General features: G+C 39.7%; 1 protein-coding gene across 18 annotated transcripts in view; it reads right to left on the bottom strand.

Moving 5' to 3' along the window:
• camk2b1 (calcium/calmodulin-dependent protein kinase (CaM kinase) II beta 1) overlaps positions 1-23,191 on the bottom strand; it is a 63,084-nt gene that overhangs the window by 28,000 nt on the left and 11,893 nt on the right. For 6 of the 18 annotated variants that reach the window (XM_027278367.1, XM_027278364.1, XM_027278366.1 and 3 more), the window contains exons 3-13: positions 21,971-22,030; positions 20,984-21,038; positions 20,614-20,679; positions 10,831-10,903; positions 7,050-7,152; positions 6,167-6,250; positions 5,907-6,001; positions 5,176-5,298; positions 4,894-4,977; positions 3,235-3,277; positions 899-994 (exon numbers count right to left, since the gene is read on the bottom strand). In XM_027278367.1, coding sequence (XP_027134168.1) covers positions 899-994; positions 3,235-3,277; positions 4,894-4,977; positions 5,176-5,298; positions 5,907-6,001; positions 6,167-6,250; positions 7,050-7,152; positions 10,831-10,903; positions 20,614-20,679; positions 20,984-21,038; positions 21,971-22,030 — 882 coding nt within the window. Of the gene's footprint in view, positions 1-898; positions 995-3,234; positions 3,278-4,893; positions 4,978-5,175; positions 5,299-5,906; positions 6,002-6,166; positions 6,251-7,049; positions 7,153-10,830; positions 10,904-14,693; positions 14,767-20,613; positions 20,680-20,983; positions 21,039-21,970; positions 22,031-23,191 lie in introns of those variants that run through there. The other 12 variants (XM_027278372.1, XM_027278368.1, XM_027278370.1 and 9 more) reach the window with 4 other exon arrangements.

Raw genomic sequence — 23,191 nt, 5'->3', positions numbered from 1 at the left:
CACCAGTTCAGCGCCCCATGCAGCATTCACCGACAGCTTTTGGGCAGTTCCATCCTTAAAGTGACAGGGGCAAACTTTCCAGTGTCATTATAAGACAGAGAAAAGAAGACAGAGAGAGGGAAAGAGGAGTGAGGGGAAAGGTTAGATGAGACATGATGAGGGGAAAGGGGGGAAAAGAGTAATTTGTTAAAGTTAAACTGGGAGACAACAGTGACCAGGTAGAAATTGAAAGAATATAGGGAATGGGGTGAACTGGGGTGTGGAGGAGTGATGTGACGGAGGTGAAGAGGGAGGAAAAATTGAGAAGAAAAAAGAGAGAGTGGACAGTAGTTTTGTTGGGTCAAGGCCATGCTCTGTGGCTGCATCTAGAGATGATGATGATGGGATGAACATCACTGGTGATGACAGAGCAGCAATGGGCACTGCAGCCACCCTATCAGATCTCAGACAAGAGGTGACAGATGTGCTGATGTGGAAAATGACAGCAGTAGCCGGGCTTCCATCTAAGTCCTTTATGAATTGTGAAGCACCAACACAGAATGAGCAAATAAAAACTGAAATATATCTTTTTTAATAATGACTTCCTTGAAATCCTTACATGCTTGTGCCTGTGGATGGAAAAATGCCTTGCCACATTTTATCTTTTTTTGTATAAACCGGCTCAATAATTAGATGGAAACGTATCTAATGCTGCAGATGATGATTAAATGGGAGATGGGAGTTAGCGATACAGTCAGCCATCATGCTCTGAGCTCCCATGCTGAAGAAGGAGGGAGGGTGAAGATGAAAAATGAAAGAAGGTAAATAGAAGAAGAGGAAGGAGGAGGAGAACAAGGCAGGAACAGAGACAGGGGAAGGGAGAAAGGGGTGGCGTGCCCTGGATGAGCCACCACGCTACCTTGTTCCACCAGCCCTGCGGTGGTGCCGGCGGCTGCAGCCACAGCTGCTGCGGCCGCAGTGACAGAGGCTGGAGCGGTGGTCTGCCTGCTGCCCACTGTTAAAAGTCAAATACCCAGTCACACATGGAGAAAGAGCAAGATGAAAGGAAGATGAGAAAGAGGTGGATGAGGGTAGATGAAGAAAATGTGGAGTGACATTTAGAAAGAAGGGGAAAATAAAAGAAGAGGTGAGTCAGAGACACAGCAGGTGGTAGGTGGGAAGGGTGGGGGAAAAGAAAGAAAAAGGTGAGACAAATAGGGCTAATTAGTTTAGAGGAGGGTGATTAATTCATATACAAAAAACACTGACATTATTTGGCTGTGACACAAATTCACATACAGTATGTATCCGCTACTGTGACAGAAGGATCACCAGAGTAAAATGTCAGGGAGAGTCACACATCTAAACTTTCAGTCTTTCATCTGATGCCTGCATTTTGTCTCTATATATCCCTAAAACAGTGTTATTGTTAGGGTGATGATGATGATAATGACAAAGTTTAGTCATTGTTAGTAAATGTTAAATTTTCTAGTGCTCACTGACCTTAATAACTGTCAGCGGTATTTCTAATTTACCATCAGCAGTGTACTCCATCCATGCATCTTGCAAATCAACATATTGCCATCAAGGTAACATATTGGCGTCTTCATTGATGATTAATGTACACCCGAACTTCATCATTATAACCTTAAATGGTACCAATACTATAAGACATTACATAAACATGTGGAGGTATAAATAGAACCGCCTCTGTGTACATGATTTATATTATGTGATGAGAATATAGTAACCCGTTACGTGAAGTGCTATTGCTATCTTTTACTCTCTATCTTTTAGTCTCTATTTTTGACTTTTTAGTTATTTCTCATTCTCTCTCTGACTCATTCACTGGATGACCTCACACTTATTATGTAGCGCTGCTTCCTAAGACAAGAGAGAGCAAGAAAAAGACGTTTAAGACAAAACCAGGCCACACACCTGGGTCAATGTGTGTAAAGAGCTTAGTGGTTGTTTAGCGGATGTTAAGACCATTTCTCATTGCAAAGCTTACAGTGGCTATGTTTCCGAAAGCAGCATGCTTGCACGCGCACACACACACACACACACACACAAACATCAGTCATGTCTGTATCTTCAAAACACAGACATACTGTGCATGAACACAGACTCAGTGGTTGTGATTGTGAAAAAAAAGCCCTTAATTTCAACAGTTATAAGAATTAATTAGTCTCCCAGCCAGTATCATGATTACCCCCCGAGGAAGCTTCATCCAAACCTTGTTGTACTTTAATACAAATGCTGACTTTTTGTTGCATGCTGCATTGAAAAATCATTCGAGGATGAGCTCTTATTTCACTGACCACAACTGAAAATTCCTCATTAAGAGAAACTGATAGTTATGTTTGGTTGATAAATACTGAAGAAACCACTTGTAGAATTCTGATGCAGCCTCAAGAGGTCGGTCGTACAGATATTTAAAATCAACGTTAAACCGTCAAGATAGTGTCATCTATCCATGACAGAGATATACACAAATACAAAGACAAGTACACAGACGTAAACACATCCACAGCTTGCTGATCAAATTCAGTGTTTCCCTATATTTTTATATATGTATATATACTGCAGGTTCAAATGGTCTTAGGTGTCGCACCTTAGCACAGTGAGGACATTTAGAGCAAATTATAAAAAAGGTAAGTATGGGAGTGTGGTATAATTACTGTCAAGTGTGGGACTTTCTCCTCAGCTCAAACATCGACACATCAGAAAATGAGACCAGGGGAAAAAAACACTTGCGTAAGAAAGCTACAAGTTGGCTAAAAATGCAATTCTGACACCTGTTCTTTGCTGTTTAGTTAGTGTGAAGCTTTTGGGTCACAAATCCAAATTGTCATCTCAATGAACTTTTTTAAAAACTAAAATAAAGATATGAATATTTTGTCTAAAAGACACATTCATTTATTTAGCTAAAAAGAAAAAAAGAAAAAGGGAAACACTGAAGTTGCTGAGATGAAATGAAAATGTGATTTTGCCTTTGGCAACTATGTAAACTTAACATTAATATATATCTATTTGGTCAAGAGCGACAGATAGATCTGTCACTGAATGTTTACTGTAAACAGTGTTTATAAAGGCACATGCCATATGTATTTGCATATAGTAATATAACTGGCATGCAGGCAATAAAATCCCTACATTTATGTATACATGTGTACATAAACTTCATATTGATTAATATGAATGGTAAATTAACAGTAATGAGGGTTTAAAGAATTATGTCTACACAACACTTACCAGAGAAATTTCGAGAAACCAGCATAGTAGTGAGAATGGCCCCCTGAGAGAAAAAAAACAAAGAAGAGCTATTCAATTTAAATTGCTTAAACCAGTAACATAATAATTTTGACATTTTCAAACAAACGAAACACGATGTACACAGTAGTGATTTAAACAGTATCCAGGTGATTCAAGCTTTTAAATTCAGTTCTAACGAAACAAAGATAGGCTTTTCTTGGAAAAAAATACTGAATCACAGAAGGTCAAACTTTATGAACAACGAATCCAAAGAAAAAAGTGCAATCAAAAAACTACAGATGATGTTTGAATGACAGATAATCTCTGAAATGTGAAGTGTAGACTGTATGCTAACACGGGCTCGAGTGTTTCACTCACATCTGCTCAGAAACTGTGAGTAAAGATTATAACCTATCACAATTGGAATTAATATTATGCTGTATGTAATAGTATACTATTATGAATACACTAACATTATACAATTCATATAATATTATACAAACATTATATTACTATAGTAACATTATACTTTTAAATTAATGTTATAATACAATAAATTATACTAGTTTCTTATCCAGATTGGGGATAGTGCATCATCTAGCGTGGAAAGATCCATGCTTAGTGTTCTTGCTCACCATGAAAGATGTAACCACAAATAAAACCATGCCAGAAATTACACTGACAAATTGAGACAGAAAAAGAAAGAGAGAGAGAGAGAGAAAGATTCAGAAGTTCAAAAGAAGACGGAGAGAGAGACAGAGAGAGGAGTGAAGCAGCTAATCTTGACACTTTTTTTCTCTGGAGACATCATTTACAACTGGAGCTGATAACTTTTTATAGGGCTATAAAAATGGTACTGAATTGCAAATAGACCATGGTATTTAAGAGCTGTGGGGGTTGATAATATACTTAATAAAATAGCTAAATTGAGCTGCCTCTCTGTCATAACTATAGCAGAGATGGTGCACTTACTATAGAAGACTATTGCTGCAATGAAAAACTAATTCCTAGATCAAAATAAGTGTGGGAATACATATAAAGCTTTTAGCTGATTTTCTGATGATGTTTTGTGCAGATAACAATGTTGGCAATGACAGATAACTTCTATCTTAAGAATTAACTGATTCCTCTGTCTGTGAGTTATTTGTTTTTTGTTTACTAAATTATCTGATCATTGGTCCAGTGTTTGTTTGTGTTGTTTACAATGTAACTGTGTAACCTTGCCAGTGTCAATTGGTTCATGCTGATGGCATGCTGGTTGAACGGTCCAACATTTGCCTGCAGCCACCTGCGTTTCTGCTTCCAGTTTACCATGTGTTGGTATTTGAGCCATGCCAAGCCTGCCCAAAAGCAGCAGGATAATAGTGACGTGCTCCAATGGCTAAGCTGTTGTATCCAAACAAAATGTCAGCAATAAATAAGTGAAGATGGGAAACTATGCACCTCACATAACCTTGGGTCTAAACCTTTCATATAACCTCAGCACCACAGTCAGGTAGCACATACATATGCCATCTCCTTTAAATGAATAGATTCAGAAATATTACAGGAAAACAGAAACAAATACCATGCTTGACAATACTTTGATGGCCAAAAATATACAAGAGCTTATTAGAGCAGAAGAGGAAGATGTGGGAGAGAGTTTGCATGCAAACAGACCTTGAGTTTCCTCCTGGCATTGAATTTCTTCAGGCACTCCACGGTCTCCTGTCTGTGCATCATAGACGCCACTGTGGACCGTTGCTGTGAAAAGAAAAAGGACAAGGAGGAGCAAGAGGAGGATGAGGAGGACAAATAGGGGGAAGTTTAGGCAGAGATGGAAGAAAAAAACAAGATGAATTTAGTTAGCCAACCACTTATTTTTTAGCCGCACAGTAGTGCAGCAAAGTGTGAGCAAAATAAATGCTGTCTGCTTGTCTGCCTCAAGCACATGACACTTACGCAGACCCATGGGTGTTTGAGGGCCTCCTGAGCAGTGATCCTCTTGGCTGGGTTGATGGTCAGCATCTGGTTGATCAGGTTTTTGGCCTCTGGGGTGACTGTATCCCACTCTGGGGAAGGGAACTTAAGGGAAAAACAGAAACTACATGTCTTAACGTCTTGATAAAATCCCTACTGACAAGTCTTTAAATACCACTACAAGACCAACGTGAAATATTTAAGTATTAAATGTGATACAAATCAAGTTTGCTGCACTGCTTATACCAATTCCCTGATGGTAATTAACGGCAATGATGTCCAGTGAGAGGGGGTGCAGTGGTTCAGGCCAAATATGAACCCAGTAGTATCTGTTCCTTCAACATGTTAGCCACCCCATGTGGGTGTGTTTTCCAACAATATTAGAAGGCCAATCCAAGTACAGCCCCAAGCAATTTGTTAAAAAATTCAAAACCCATCAGGTCCTGTTGTGTTTAGGCATAAATATTGAGATCTGTGTCCTGTGAGACCAGAATCCCTGCCAGAGAGTCAGGCAACCCACTCTCTCTTTCATTTGGCATGGAACTTAATGTGATCTAAGGTGAGTGTTCCTCTCTTGCACCCCCTGAAATATGAATGAGGTGACTGAGTTACATAACAACCATCAAAAAGAAACAAAGGTAGTGGGAGGAGAGGAGAGGAGGGGACAAATGAGAGAGCAGGAGAGGAGAAAGAAGAGAGTAAAGGAGACTCACATCGTAAGCCCCAGCCTTGATCTGCTGGTACAGCTTGTGCTGGTCCTCATCCCAGAAAGGAGGGTAACCCACCAGCAGGATGTAGAGGATCACCCCTGAGACACACAGAAATGCATATGGACACACACACACACAGAATACACGCACAGTTTGTTAGAAAATGTGCTTCAGTGTTTGTGATTTCTTTTGTGTATAATCATCTAGTTAATGCCGTATGTGTGTTAAGTGTGTAAATGAGTGTGTGTCTCTGTACAACTCACCGCAGGCCCAGATGTCCACAGGTTTGCCATATGCCTCCTTCCTCAATACCTCAGGGGACAGGTACCCCGGTGTGCCAGCAAATCCTGCAGTAAAAACACACACACACACACACACACACACACACACACACACACACGATTGATTGACATGCTTAAGGGAACAGATTGTGTATCAGCTGTCCTTGGATCAGCTTGTATAAAAAAGCAAGATAATCTTCTGTGATTCATCCACAACTAGGACACATGTCTTAAAGACACATTCAAGGCTTGGGTCAGTTCATTGTGAAGGATTGGCAAATCTCACCTTGAGAAAAGTAAGAGACATTAGCACTGAAGGGTACAGATGTTTGTAGCGGATCCAGGTGAGACGTGAGACGTGTGCCTCAACAGTGCTAATCTGAGACTGACAGATTCATGCCACTGAGTTTTTCTTTGCTAAACTCCATGTACGAACAAAAACGTTTGATGTTACTGACAAAAAAATAACAATATAATCTAGTTGTGAGTTAACATTTATAAAATGCATTATAAAATGCATACATTACAATTCCTTTTCTATGACCACAAGAGGGTGTGCACACAGAGAAATCAAGCACAAATGAAAATTTAAAAACTTAAGGGAGATATAATATTTTCTAGTAGCGCCCACTGTCTTTCAGCTGAACCATCTTATGTCACTCTTTTTTATCCTTTATCCTTTATTTAAAAAATGCTTGGTGAAGGTATAATCATTCTGAGGCTACTGTAAACTTGTTGACCTTTGCAATCATTATGACTGACAATAACAGAAACCCATTCTAGTCCTGATGAGCCCTTTATAGCTTTAGGTAAGGTATACATATAAAATGTAGACACGATTAACTGCTGTATCCGCTGTACCTACCAAACCAGGCCTGCTGATCCCCCTGCACCTCAATGGCCAGGCCAAAGTCGGCCAGCTTCACTGCAGCATTCTTACATTTACTTGCAAGGAGCAGGTTCTCTGGCTAAAGTGGGAAAGGGGAAAGAAATAAGGTTACCAAACCTTTTGAAATGAAGCACGGGAGTACAAAACATATACACTGTCCATACACTGTCCTAGTGGGGAAAGAGTTGGAAGTTGACAGCTGTGCATGCGTTTGTTTCATATAGTGCAGTCTTATCAAAATATTCAGCACAGACACAAACACACAACACAGATAGACACAGGTCATAGATGTGATGTCATGAACATGGACACATAAGGCTGTACAGTAACAGATATTTCACATTAGAGTGGAGAAAATGTGGATCAACTTTTATTGTACAGCCTTATGTGTCCATGCAACTCAGTCAGTCTGCAGGGCATTTTTGTCCTAGCCTCATGTGGTGTGCTGTGGTCTATAGGCTTCATCTCTGTGGCCCAGATAATACAGTCAGCCTCATTATTCTCTGTCAGAAGAGGGTTCTAATAATGGGATGCAATCCCCACTGGACCCTGCTCCTTCTTACTTTGTCTCTCTACATCTCTCTCAATCTTACTTAAACACTGCCTCTGTAGAGACAATCTTGAATGACAAATAAAACACACTGACTTTTCACATTCATTGATGTACGTAGTATTCATGATGCTTGGAAATCACCAGGTCAATTAGGCTAACAAGGTAATACATATATTATCATCATCATCTGTAATCCTGGTTTGTGTTTGGTGAACATAGAGAGCAGTCTTGACGTGCTACTACACTATGTTGCATAAACTGAATATAAATATTAGTATGTGAGTATTAGAGCATTACCCACATGCCAAATGTTCGACAGATGTGGATCTTCAATAACCTTGCACTTACACTGATATATGCATATTGCTGAGGGCTTCTATTATTCAAATTAAACAGTAGCCAACTGTGCATTGTTAAATCGTAAGACATTTTCTGCTGTCTTTCAGGGACTAAACTCAGTCTCCATAACATTCATTAGTCTTAGTCAGGTCTTCCTTCTCTTCCACTTAGCTTCTGTGGTTGTTTCCTGAAATACACTACTGTTAAACAACAACGTAAGTGCAAACTTACAGCATGGAGAAAAGACATTATATTTAGGTTGCATTTCTCTCACTACCTCCCCTGCATTGCAGCAGCATGCGTTTTTGCATCCTCTGCCTTCTTCCTTCTGTTCTATCCCCTAAGCAAATTTGTTTAGAGGCACAGGAATACTGTGCATTTAAAGTGCAAATACTTAATATAAGATATGCCTCTGAGCCCATTGGTAAGAGAAAAGGAAATGAACAAGAGAGAGAGAGAGAGAGAGAGAGAGAGAGAGAGAGTGGGGGGACAGTGAGTGAGCGAACCAGTAATCCTAAGGCGCTGTGCCTACCTTGTGTCATCACATTCTCCCAGCTCTACCACTTGGTTATATTTTACTCTTTTGTTAACAAGGGAGTTAAAACTTGCCAACATTGCAGCAGTAAGATAATCCGTGAAAGCGGATGTGGGAGAGAAATTCTGATGAAGCATGCACTTCCATCAAAAGGGTGCATAAACGCAAGGCAAAACATTCAGGCCACGTGTTTAAACATAGCAGCAGCACTGTTTGACATAAGCATCTCTCTAGCACGGACACACATGTACGCACACCTGAGCACACTGGTGACTAGCAACTACTTTGACTGAAAGAGAGCGAGAGAGAGGGGGTATATAAAAAATAGAGAAAGCTGTATTTGATAGCAGTTCATGAGTGTTTCAAATGGAATGATTCCCATCTTTCTCTTTTATCTTTTATTTCTCTGTTTGTAGAGGATCTGGAGCTGCTGTGGTATTCCCGACTAATGCAGAAATAGATCTCCACTGAGAAGGCACTCCAATTTAAGCAGATTGCTGTAGTATGGAAAGAAAAACTCATTTAACCTTATCTTGAAGACGTTTGTGTGTCTAGATTAAAGTCAGAGTTGGATATCGTTTAGACTTTTTTGACACTACTGCCAACCAGACATCTGAAACTAAAGAAAAAAACAACCTAAAACCACAAACCTCTAAATCTATCGAATGAAATGAAAATGTATGATTTAATCTGATCAAAAAATCAGTAAAGATGGTTCTGAATTAGTCACACTTCAGTTTGAATCCCAGTCCTCATTAAACCTTATATCAACTTACTCTATTAATGCAATTTTCCTTTCCTAGATTACTTACAGACTAAAAATACTGCCTTTCACATTGACATATAACCTGAAAGGCAGAACACTTTTAATTTCTGTACAGTGTGAACAATATAGGGCAATCTGGCGTTACTTTTTTTGGCTCATATATAAATCTGTTTGCTGTGTTGTCATCTCATTTGCCACAACCCAATTCCTAATTTGAGGGATCTTGTCACCCAGGCTGTCCTCAGTCATCACACTATGACCTATTGCATGAAATGCTCTCCGATGCTTGGGTGTGAAACCAGATAGGCGTGTCGGCTAAATAAAGAAATAGTCACAACAGTTCTGATGAACACAACACGCCTTTGCCGGAATGCCGGGACTGACATTTGCATAGAAGAAGTCTACTTGACAAAATGCTCCATGCACAGCGGCATAAGATACAAGCATGCACATATAAAACACACAACCAGGTACAAGACATGACAGTAAGATGACTGGAAACATGTATATGTATAAATATATATACATGATTGCATAAGCACACCATTAAGCCAAATTTAAAGACAAAATTCAAAACTTCAGCTTCGTTAAGTCAGTTCACAGTCAGAGATCACATTAAACAAAGTCCCTGATTGCCATGCAATCTTGGTGAAAATGCTCAGTAAAAATATGTGATGTGAATCATTTAATATGTATCTACAGAAGTCAAAATACAGTACATCTATGAGGCAATCCCACGGTTCTAAGAAACTTGTAACCAGTTTGAAATTAGCAGCTGGCTCTCAGTTTCCAACCCTAAAAAAGACTGTGGTACCAGTCAGTCAGCCGATATAAACAAATGTCACAAGTCACAGTTTACAGAAAATTAGCTGTCACATTTGAAGCACTGAGGGTCGATAAGTGATCTATAGAAGTAATTGAAACCACACAGGGTGTCTCATAATCAATAGTTAACATCTTTGTCTGACCAAAGGTCAGATTAAGTATCCTCCTGGGCCATCTTGGATAGCTGGCTATGCAATGACAAGATCCTCTTCTAAAAAGGTTACAGTGCAGTGGCATCGACCAGCACGCAGCGCATGACCAGCGTTGCATGCTTAAAATCTCAACGGACAGAAAGTGTTGTTTACACAACAAGAAGGTGACTGCACAGAGCTGGAGGCCGTGTATGGCAGGGCAGAGTCGGAGAAAGGTCGGAGGTGGTATTGACAGTCTCATGGTGACTGCAAGAAAACTGTGGGGACTGTTCTAGCTTTGAGTGAAGAAAGGCACTTTGGACTGACTCTAAATGGCTTTGTAACTGCACAACCAACTATTGTGAAGCGTCATATAGAGCTGTAAAGTGATAAATTACGTTTATATCAGACTTCAGGAGGAATAAGATGATTCAAAACCACACGTTCTGAGGCTTTGCAAGTTACATGATATCCACAAACATTACAGACAGTTACTCATTGACTTATCAGACTTACGCAGACTCCACAAAAAAACACACCAACAAACCCCCTCACACAAATATCTAAGCACACTCTCAAGGAATAGCAATGTGACCCTCATCACTCACCTTCAGGTCCCGGTGCACCACACCCATTTGATGGCAGTGAAGCACCGCCTCCAGGATCTGCTGGATGCAATGACTGCATGCAAACACCAAGGGGGGAGGGGGGGGCGCATGTTAGTCTGAGCAGTGCTACAATCCCGTGCACAGGCCAGGGGTGTGGGGAGGGAAGGGTAAGGAAGGTTGGGGTGGGGAGGGTATGATGGAGGAGTGGGAGGAGATTAAGGGGTACAACAGGGGTTGAAAGGGCTCTTCTGTTGCCAGGCGTCACACTCTCACCTTTTGTTGGCTTTGGCTGACACACAGATAAGCACACACTCGCAATAATGCAGACGAAGTAAGTAAAAAGGTTCCAAATAGTTAGCTACACAGGCGAGGTTAGCTAACCATTGTGGCCCACATGTAAGACCTACAGTATGCTAACTTACGTGTTGAGCTACCCACATAAAAATTCAGTTTAAAACTCCTGCAGGATTGAAGCTGATCAAAAGTCAATAATTATCTTCATTAGTGAGGTGTGTGGAAGCTGGCTGCAGCTATGGTTTTGACTTGGTTAGCCTGGAAAGGCTATGGGTGCTCTGCAACAGAAGATTCCTTTGAATCAATCTATTCTACAACTTAATGGGTATACTCTAAGGTCTTTATCTATCTATAGATTTATCTTTGCTACTTTATACTTAAAAAATGAGTATATCCATAGAAACACATTTTAATATGGCTGCAGGTGGATTCTAGATACACCACCTCCCTCCATATTTTAGGCAGCAGGCTTTGGGTGATGAAAGAGGGTGTGAGAATGTGGCTGGCCTTGGGAGTCACAGAAGGCGTTGATGAAGGCGGTAAGGGAAGGAGTGAGTCATTGTACAATTAATAACATTTAAAAGATGTGTCTGGGATCAACGCCATGTCTATTGCCAGCCTCGCTGGCCTCTGCTGACATGAGCTGTCATTCTGATGTCAGCTAGCTACCGGACACTAAAAATAAAAACCAAAAGTAAAAAACTTGTGTGATCCAGCTGTGGGATGTGTCTTTTAAAACTAGATTCATTAATAACACAGACAATGAATATGCCAATGAAGTCCCTCCAAAGAAATATGAGTAACAGAAATGATTACGTCTCACTTTAAGTAATTAAAGCACCTGACTATAAACACACAAAACGTAAGTGTTTCATAAAATAGTCAGAAAATTAGATTAATCGTCTGTTGAGAAAACAGCAGTTTGCCAACGTCTGGGTATTGTTGAAAACGACGGCTGATAAAGGAGAATCCCTATGTGTGTCAAGAAATCTAAACACACTAACAGAGAATAAAATGCATATTATGTATTTGCATTCAGGGGGTTGCAATGTATAATTGACTGTTTCTTGTGAGCTGCCTTTAAGTTAACATGGTCTTCTCGATTTCACTCCTATCTAATAGGAAGGACTTTTTCCATCATGGAATCTGGAGAAAAGTGTGAGCAAATTTCTGAAAAATTCTGCAGCTTTAGGTGAAACTAGCAGCCCAACAATTAAAAACAGAAACTGGGCTCTATATAGGGGGCAGCTTTAATCTAACAAAAATACAAGACCTGGAAGGGACTAACCATAATAGATTACAAAAAAGCAGGAGTCTGCAAAATATTATAAGATGAGAAAGAAGAGAGAGGGAAAGACAGAAAGTGAGAAACAAAAACAGAGAGAGAGAGTAGGAGAAAGACAGACTGGCATGGCTGTAAAGTTCAGGGCTATAAATTAGAATCCTGTGTCTTGTTTCTAAAGGTCTCCCAATAAATAAATACTAGGCAGGTCACATTTACAGCCAAAATGCTAAGAGCTGAGTGTGTGTATGTGCTGATCACCAAAAGCCAACACGAGCATGTGACCGCATGTGTCTGCAAATGTGCGGTCAAGGCTAAAACTATGTCCACCTACGAAATGTGTGTCCGTTCTCTCACATGCCCCTTCTGTGTAGGTATGCATGCAGTTTAGAGTGTGTGTCCATGTATCACCCCACACACACACACACACAGACACACACACTTTATCAGCTGTTGAGCTCTGTAACCCACAGGGTAAGAATCCTCTGCATGTGTGTGTGTGTGTGTGTGTGTGTGTGTGTGTGTACTTGATGGAAGGACACCATCCCAAACGTTCCTGTGTTAGTTAGCAGTTAGTGGTGGTGACGTTGTGAATATGACACCAAACATTTGCTGTATTTTAATCCATTTTGTAGCCTTCTTGTTCACGCTTTGATTTAACTACCCTGAAAGCACGTCTGAACAGCAAATATGTAAAAACAAAAGAGTTGTCTTCTTCAAGAGGTGTCTTCATTTTAACATTTAGATTAGAATATGTAGAAACATACACAGCTAAACCTTTTATCCAACTGTAAGATGACATATATCCTAGTAACACATGTTTATTTAGCACGTTGTCTAGCAATTTACCCCACTTTACAATATTCTTCAAAGACGAACTGAGTAATTAGGTCTCCAGATAACTGCCACAAATGCACCATGGGACTGCTCTTGTTTTTCACTCTAGTTCTGGATAAAAGTAATGCTGAAGAAGAAAATTAAAATAGGCGTTTAACCAGTTTTGTGAATTGTTTACTTATTAGCTGTTTTACCAGTTCTTACTGTATCTTTGTAGCAGCGATGTGCTTCAAATTAAAATAGCATTATGAATAAAATGAGCTACTGCATTATCTGTTGAAATACTAATGATCAGAGTAGAGTACATTTCTTTTCCAGCAGTTGCAGTTACTGTATGAGCAATAATTAACATTAATATACAGTAATATATTAGGCTCAAAGTAAAGATTTAAATGATGATGGCTGCAGAGATAATCAAACTGGTGACTTAATTATGATCTTGAGTTGGTGATCATCTTACGGCAAGCTTCTTTTTTTTTAGAAACGGGCACTACTCTCTACTCATTACTCATTAACTACATCAGTGTGGCAATACAAAACATGATTTATTCCAAGGTGAACATGTGTGTAAATGAAGAAATAAAAGAAGAAAGGGAAACCAAAATCTTTCAGCATTACACTATTCAACAGTTGAGAACACAACTGTGGGATTTACTATGTCATTTCTGGTCTGAGTCTCAATATTCAGAGGTAAAATTCAGGACCAAAAATAACACGCAAACAAAAACAATCGTATTTTTTTAAAAGCCCAAGATCTCTAAACACCTCTAGAAAAACATACTTCATGTTGAATGAGGCTATCTCGAAAATACACAGATCAATACAATAAAATAAATGACTCAAAGCCATAGTGAAGGGAGGAGGCGTGAAGAAAAGGAAAAAAATCAATGAAGATCACAATAAATATAACTGTGGCTTTTTTAAACTAGCCTGGTGGGAGAAATTGATGGTTGTACGAGCATGTGTAAATACTGGATATTTATTGCACCTTGCAGAAGGATGTGTGCTCATGTGCGGGGGTGACTGTGTGTGTGTGTGTGTGTGTGTGTGTGTGTGTGTGTGTGTGCAAGGCTCAGTCAGTGATGGATCTGGTTGTCAGTCAGTGCAACAGGAGATTTTGTTATGTAGTTGTTTGTAAAATGATTGAGAGGAGAACGGTTGGGAGGGCAGATGGAGCAAGGAGGGGTGGGTGAGGCAGGCCAGGGTGCTCCAATTCAAAAGAACATAAATACAATACACTAAAAATTAAAAGAGGAAATATAGCATACCAAGACGTAAGTCGGACAGGCGGACATTAGACCAGTGACTGACAGGAACGACACAAATAGACGAGACGGAGGAGGGAGGACGGAAGGATGGAGGAAAAGAACGGAGGGAGGAAAGGAAGCAGGCAAAGGTTGTGGGGAGGGAGGGGTGTAAGGGATCCAGATGCTCCTCTACATATACTAACCTTCAGGTCCCTGTGCACTATGTCATGTTGGTGAATGTGATGGACACTTTCTAGAATCTGATGGATACAGTGACTGTGAAGACAAAACAGAGAGAGGAGGGATGGTGGGGGGTGAAAGGAGGGATGTGGATGAATGGATCATGGGGATGTACAGAGAGGGATGAAGGTGGAGAAAGGGAAGGAAGGTGCTTGGAGGAAAGAGGAAAGAGGATTCCAGATGAAAAGAGTGATGGGCAGACCCAATGTGAGATGAATAAGACAAATTTAAAGATGAGAAAACAACAGATTAGATTAGAGGAGGCCAAGTGACAGAGACGTCAGTTGAAATGAGGAGGAGGAGGAGGAGGAGGAGAGGACAAATAACGGGCGGAAGACAAGAGAGAGGTAGAAGAGAGAGTGATGAATGCAGATAGAGATGTTGGAAGGGGGAGGGATGGGTGGGGAAATGTGGGTGGAGGAGACAAAAACGGTTCGTTTTGCTTCTTTAAACATGATGAGAGACAAGAGCAGCCACAGCAGAACAACCCGCCGGACAAAAATCACAACAACACAGGAGAGGAGAGGAGAGGAGAGGAGAGGAGAGGAGAGGAGAGGAGGAAACCAAACGGAAAAAGATGACAGATTGTGAAAGAGAAGATAGGAAGCTTCTGAAGAGCAAAGAGAGCTAATAATACAAGAAATAGAACACTCATGTAGAGGATGAAACTGAATCATAGAAGACTGGTGGGCTGATGCCAGGCTATTTTTCCATCACTAAAAGGAAAACACATCACTGTGTGTGCACTGCAAGAGATACATGTACATTTAAATGTGTGTCTATGTAGGCTTGGTGCAATGAGAGAGTGTAATGTGGAGAATATGTGACTAATAGCAGGCGCAAAGAGACAAGCAGCCTGCAGGATCCACGCCCACACAGTGTCTAGTCAGTGGGAGGACTGAGAGAGAGAATGAAAGAGATATGTGCATGCTTGTTCATAAACATTCATACACACACACACACACACACACACACACACACACACACACACACTGGCATCATAAGAGTCAAAACTCTCCTTATTTCATCACTGTAATTTACTGTCTCTCTCTCTTCTAACATATTAAAAGCTGAGACAATAACACAACTAATGCATCGGCTGCTTTGGGGCAACAAATGGTAACAAAGCTTCAGTAAACACATCAACGGCCACAAATGATTGCCTTTAATTGTAGCGACCCCAGGAGCCAGTTGATGTAACTTTAAAAGTAAAAAAAACAAAAAAAAACAATGAATAATCTATGGCAATCCTTTCACAATTTTTCACCAAATTCCAATCACCAATTCATAGGAAACATTGGCAACCAACCAATGTGTATCTACCCCTAGACCTACTTGTTAAAATGGATTAATAAAAGAGGCGATCTGTCCACATTGTTCAAATGTCTTCAAGATCCTATGCATAATGAATAAAGTATGGAAACTATCTGTAGTGATCTCCCTAATATATATGGGTCTTCAGAACAGACAGAATCTTTTGGCAAATCTTTTTCACTGTGCATGAGTCACAGTTATTAGTATTCATCATAAGTGACATCATTGTCCGCTCTCTACTTTGTGTTTATTCCTCCAGAAATCTCGTGCCTCTGACGCAGTCAGATAAGAGGCTATTATCCACAGAGAATAACACACTTTTCTGCTTCATTTCTTCACTATAACCAGCCCTATGTTCAGTTGCTCACACGTCCTCGTCCTACTGTTTCATATAAAATGAAAGTGATGGGAAAATTGACTGTATGCATGCATGGCTTGACCTATCAGTGACCTATTGTGTATGCCATTTAGGAATTTTATATGTGTGCCTCAAGCATCTCGCTGTCCAAAACCATTATGTCATTTCAAAGGAGTCCTGGTGGGGCAAAGTGGAAAAAAAGTGCAGCCATCGTCACACTTGCCAAAAAATGTGACTTGCTCAGCACTTTGAGCAACAACGTCCCACTGTTCTCTGCAGGGAAGTAAAGAGATACTGGGAGGAAAATCAAACACAGAGCCAGTGTGTGTCAAAAGAGGGCACCTCCTCTCCTCTCATATGCCTGTTTATGCTTTCAATACTAAATTATACACTGTAAAAAGTATTTGCAAAACAGATTTAGGATGGAAAAAATTTACCTTTTAAAATATTTTACCATGGAAACTCAAGTATGAACTACCCATGGCAGCATGTAGCAGCTAAAGATTGAGGTATTTTTGTCAGAGGTTGGTGGACAAAACAAATGCAGCATGAATATTAGATGCACATAGGAGGCTCATATTCATTCTCCATGTTTGCTGATTGCATCCATAGGTAATGTTTACTAACATCTTAGCCAAACTCAATAAATTAACAGTGTTGGGTTTCTGAAACCGTTTCTGAAAAATCTGCCTTGATTTAGCTTTTTTCTCCCTTGCTCTCTTCATAATGTCCTTCATTGAACCAAACACAACCAAAAAGAAACTCTAAAACATTCTGACAGGGGGCGACAAGGTGCGATGCAGCACAGTTTGGGGTCTGTGAGTGCGTGACTGCCAGTGTGTGAGACTAATTATCGTAGCTAATTAAAGTCCCATTTCTCGCTGGTCTCCAAGGGAGTGAGGGTGGGAGTGGGGGGACTGGCCTGGATGACTGACATTCAGAAGGGAGGGGAAAGGAAAGTAAGTGTGTATCTGTATGTGTGTGTGTGTGTGTGTGTGTGTGTGCGTGTGTGTATGTGTGCACATGAGTGAGAGAACGAGGGTTACTAGGTGGGTGGGAAAGGGCAATCACCAGGGGGTTTAGACAGGCAGATATTAGTACTATAGCATAAGGTAGGAACATGACAGCCTACACACACACACACACACACACACACACACACACACATCCTACACTTATACACAATTTCGTATCTGTTCTCAAAAAATACATAAATAAAACCTGAACACATACTAAAACATTTCTATCATTTCTATTTACCAGACAGACATGAAAACCTGTAAACAAGCTGGATACAGTTAAACATGTTTTATGCATCACTTCAGCTTTTGTCTTTTGTTGTTTGCCGGCAAAAACGACTCGACCAAAACAGAAGCTCCTCGGCATTATGCACAAGGGGATTTTTTTTTTCTAGTTGTTGTTGGAGCTAAAAAAATGTAGTTTGGTTCTTCTGAGCACACCAAATATAATCAGGCAAAAACCCCAGGTAATTAGCAGATTAAAATCCTTTCCAGTAGGCCAAATTTTTTAGAAAATTAATGACTGCCTTGTAAAAACGGCAAACAGAATAAGCAAGCCAATTTCTTACATTGGAAGTTGTATTTTGGGTGACTAATCCAGACAGCTGGAAAAAGAGAGCAGTACTCTTGATGACTGATAGCAACACTTTGATATTAAAAACAATCAAGTTTCAAGTTCTGTATTTCTTAAGACAGATGAGTATGCTTACATGAGAATCTTGTATATTGGCCTCAAGTCTGCTGAACAATACAGTCATAGTACATGGAACTTCATTCAAGTGAGACAGTCAGAAATGGTACATTCATCGCCTAAAGATATTGAGCCAGTGTGACATCATTGGTATCATTATCAACAGCGCTACACACACACACACACACACACACACACACACACACACACACAATTGCTCTCTCTCTCTCCAGGGCATAAAATGTGTTTGTGAGAGTGTGCGTGTGTAAACGAGACCATTTGTGTTATGATGTAGGATGAAGATCAGTGAGTTTGTGATGAATATATACTGAATAACAGTTTGCATCATCAGATCAGAAATTTAGTGACTGAAAGTCAGATTAAATATTACTAATCTAGTATTCTAGTATCTAGTATTTGTCTTTCACATAATTTGTCAGTGGTGAAAGATCAACAAAACTCTAGAGCAGCAATTGAATTAGCAAAAAGACATTGGCTGGTAGCTGCAAATGTTTTTTCAAAGGTCATAAGAGCGGACATTTCACGGTTCATTCTGTTGTTTTTATCTGGAAGCCAGGATTTGTATGTTTGCATTAAAGAGAACAAATTGCAGATTAAGTGGGATATGACCTTTTCACTGTGAGTGACATGTGGGCCTATTTGCCACCCGTTGTTCCTGCTGCAAGGCATGGGAGCAGCAGCTGTTATTAAATCAAACCAACATTTTGCACATACTTTGTTAAAACCAGATCAAGAGATAATTCCATATCCGATCCATCCTTTGAGCTTATCGAGCAACCAGAGTGCTGAGCTGTGACCCAAAGCTTGCCACTCTTGCCCACAAGAGTTTTTACACTATTTCTACACAATTAAAACAGTTTAATTGAAATTTCAGCTGGGGTTACACAGTGGCTCACTGGGATTGAACCTGACCCAACACTGCAACCCTGAATAGAATACGGGGGTACAGGAAATAGATGGATAATATGCATGAAAACCTTAATAAACAATCTGAAAAAAGATACTAATATATCATATAAAATGCATGAACGCATTTATAAGGTGAGTAAGAGTCTTGCATCTTATTTACAGACTAATCAGAAACCAGAAATTTTAATTTCTCAGTTAACGAAACTGAAAACTTTGCTCTTTGATCAAATGTAACATCGTGGATATTTGAGACTTGTAGCCTTTTAAATGAATGTAACACAAACTGTTTACAACACCAGTCAGTCAGACAATACTTGGCTCGAATTACCTAAATACAATGTTCTCAAGCTACAAGTCAAATGGCTTGGAGTAGAGACTAGGGCTGTAAACAATACCCCCCCCCACAGTACTTTATTTCCTCTTCCATCATCGGTTGAAGTGGAGTGTGTGTCGATGAGTCAGCACAAGTGGTGGGAGTGAGATATGAAACAACATGGGATGTGATGGGGGGGTGGAAAAAGAAAGTAAAGAAGAGGGCTGAATGAAAATTAAGAAAATAAAAGAAACAGAAAAGGTGAGACTGTCCACATTCACACAAACATTACATGTGGACAGAGGTGTTCATTTTGGCCATTTTGCTTACATGCTTATTTATAACTCTCCCGCTGTTTGAGTATGGGAAAGAACATGGGCGGAAATGAAGGGGGCAACATAACAGTATAGGGGTTTACCCTGGACCACCTGCAGCAGTCAAGCTTATTGGATCATTTAAAAGACATATATTTAAGGTTTGACCAATAAGCATTTGTTGATATCATTACAAATATCACAGACTTTCTATGTAAATTACTATTTTAGGGACAATTTTACTGTGAAAACCATAAATATGTGGGTTTTTCCATTCCTGGTAGCAAAAAATATATAGATTTCTTTGTGTTAACAGCTTCTTGCTGTGACTTGTTTTGCACTTTGCAGGAAGTACTTGTCCATTTATTATATTGGTGGCTTAATATACAACTAAAAGATATAAGACATAATGAAAATAAGCTGTGATGCACTTTTAATTGTGTCAATTTTACTGAAATTGGGCACTATATACGGCCACATTACTTTTCATATTTGAAAACCTGAAAAGCTTTTTTTGAAGCTGAAAACCCATATTGTTAAAATTTTGGATTAGACATAAAAGTCACTCAAGAGCCAGAGTGAGAGCTGAAGTACCGTGGCATTGATGTAAATTAAAAACCAAAGGGCCGAGGAGGAATTGAGACAATGAAGGAGGAGGAAAAGAAAAAAATGAATTATATGCTGATGAAAATAGGAGGCAAAGTTAAAGGTTATATGGACGTGAGGAGCAGCAGTAAAGAGGAAAGAGAAAAGAGCAGAAAGTAAAGTGGATAGTAAGAGGAAGAGGAGCGAAGAGTAGAAAAAAGAGTAAAGCAGAGTCACAAAAGAAAAGGGAATTACATAAAACAAAACAAAAACAATAGACAAGAGAGGACAACAGTAGACGCAGAACATTTAAAGACAAGGAGAAGCCCTTTCACACATACAGGAGTGATGGCTCCTACCTGGCGTCGGCCTCGCTGTAATACTCTCTGGCTACGATGTCCTCAAACAGTTCACCTCCGGTCACCCTGCGTGCACACAAACACACGTTAAAATTGGGATGCCTGGATTGGACGTAAGTGTGGGTTGGGAGGAGCGCTGTGAAGGCTATAAAGCAAAAAATTCCTACTTTATTTCTTGTTTCCTACAGCACACCCCTTTCCCCAATCCTCCCCCCTTTCCACTCTGTTACCATGGAAACTAGAGGGAATTGCCAAGAGATGGATGTGGAGGACGTGGGTGGTGGTGGTCGGGGGGTGGGGTAATATATGAGAGAGAGTTATGTAATTGTATATGTAGGCAAGGGTGGGGAATGAGAGGAGGATGACTTACAAGTCAAACAGGAGGTAGTGGAAGCCCTCCTCTGATATACTGTCATGAAGACGAACTGGAAGAGAAAGAGAAACAGGATGAGAGATGTATCTCAGTGTATTAATCATTATTTCACTGGGTTGTATTATTAATTCCTCGTCTAAGGATAGTTGAAACCTGTGAACTACATGATTTATGAAAATGCATTTCTGTATAACAGCTGCAGGAGAATTAAAAAAAAAGGGCCAAATGCGATAAAGAGGGAGTGGGAGTGTATGTGTGTGGTAGAAACCACAGGGAGTCATAATAATTGAGTCTGACATCACATATATTTACAGTATAATAGGGGGTTGTGGCAATAAATGGGTCGACTTAATCAACAAAAATAGATGGATAGTATGTTTCTCCTGTGTATTACAGTACTGTGTATTGCTACTGCTATATACACACACATGCAAGAAGTAAATAGACACCTTTATTCAAATTCAAATTAAAGGTGTCTATTTACTTCTTGCATGTTTGTGTACACTCACCAACCACTTCATTAGGTACCTGGGCCAGTATAACAGCTCTGCCATGATTTCTACTTATACAAAGCTTTTCATTTTTCAGTTTTTGTTGACTCAAGTCTGACTTGAGTCAGAAAAGTAATAATAATATTAAGAATAGTTAAACTACCACATTACTATCTTTGTACAGGCAACATTTATAGCAGAGCTGGTGTACTGCACCACATTAGATTGTACACGTGTACTTAATTTACTACCTAAGTAGCCAGCGAGTGTATACTTAGCTATATTTTTCTGATAATCTGTAATTGCCTTTTGTATTAAGTTGTAACACGTGTTCACATTTTAGTGACCTCACTTTACTGTAAAATGATGTAAGAGATGTAATTTATCTTGTGATATAAAATTAATAAATATACTGACTTTTATAAAACTTCTGCTATTTACTCAAACAAAAGTTGGTGGTGACAGGAGTCAAAATAGAAAGACATATGCTCACCGATGTTAGGGTGTTTCAACAGGCGACAAATCCGAGCCTCTCGCTCCAGCTTCTGGTGATCTGAAGGGCAACGGGGACGGACAGACAGAGAAAGAGAGACAGAGACAGAGAGAGATAGGTAATGAGGAGTTATTCTTAAAATCTGCCTGCGAATACACTCATCTCATTATGACTTGATATTCTACCAGCCCCTAAATGTGAAAATGTCAAAACTGTCATAAACCATAAACAAAAATCGACTCAAAAATCGACACACATTGCCAAATGGACCACAGTCTGCACATTAACCCAGTAGACATGAACCTGAGCTGAAATACAATAATGAGATGTGTTGGTTCTCCAGCTGTAGACGAGTATCTTCCCTAATGGATGTAAAGATTAACAACAAACAAATTAGGGCGGTCAATTAAATCTACCTATTGAAGTCAGAGTTGGATGGTAACACAGAGGCAGAAATCAACAATTGGATTGACAATACAACAGGCCCAGTTTTATTAAGACATGACAACTACTAACTTTAGAAACTGTGTAGGGATGAGAAAATATACTGAAGATGGGTCATTGGATTTGCTGCAATGGAGTTTTCTTGTACACAGAGAAAATTGCAAGTTTACATCAGTGTTACTGACCAAAACAAATTGTGTGTATCACGCAACAAATTCGTTTTCTTCATTATAAAACCTTTTTGAAACCTGCATCGTTTACATCCATGTTAAACTTGCTAGCGACCTCCTTCTTGGCAGGACTGTGCATTGTGCCACCCGTGTGGTCATGCATGACGAACAAAACACTGACCTACTGATAAATTAATTGTTCCACAGTGATACTAGATGTTAGCTCCACAGGGTATCTTTAATAAGGAGAAAACCAGTAACCTATTCTGTATCCAAAACAACCTGAAATTCATATTTTTTAACTTTCTATTCATCCACAGACATGTTATGCTATACACACTGTAAAAAAGCCTTCTAAATGATACAGCAGAGAATTTAACACCATACCAACATAACCATAGAATAAATAAATTGATGTCCTGCTGGTGAGATCTTTTGTTACATTGTGTAACATATCAAGTTATGAAAGCATCATTCCCTGTGAGTCAGAATACAGGCCTAACTAACTTATTGTTTGATAAGCAGACTACATGATTAAGTATTTATATATGTGTGCATGTGTGTACACTTATATAACAGCTCAATGATGCTAGCCAACCTAAATTCC

The sequence above is a fragment of the Larimichthys crocea genome, chromosome III (assembly GCF_000972845.2).
Source record: "Larimichthys crocea isolate SSNF chromosome III, L_crocea_2.0, whole genome shotgun sequence".
Classification (NCBI taxonomy): Eukaryota; Metazoa; Chordata; class Actinopteri; family Sciaenidae; genus Larimichthys; species Larimichthys crocea.
The sequence above is the reverse complement of the archived record's forward strand: the minus strand, read 5'-3'. Positions and strand labels throughout refer to the sequence as shown.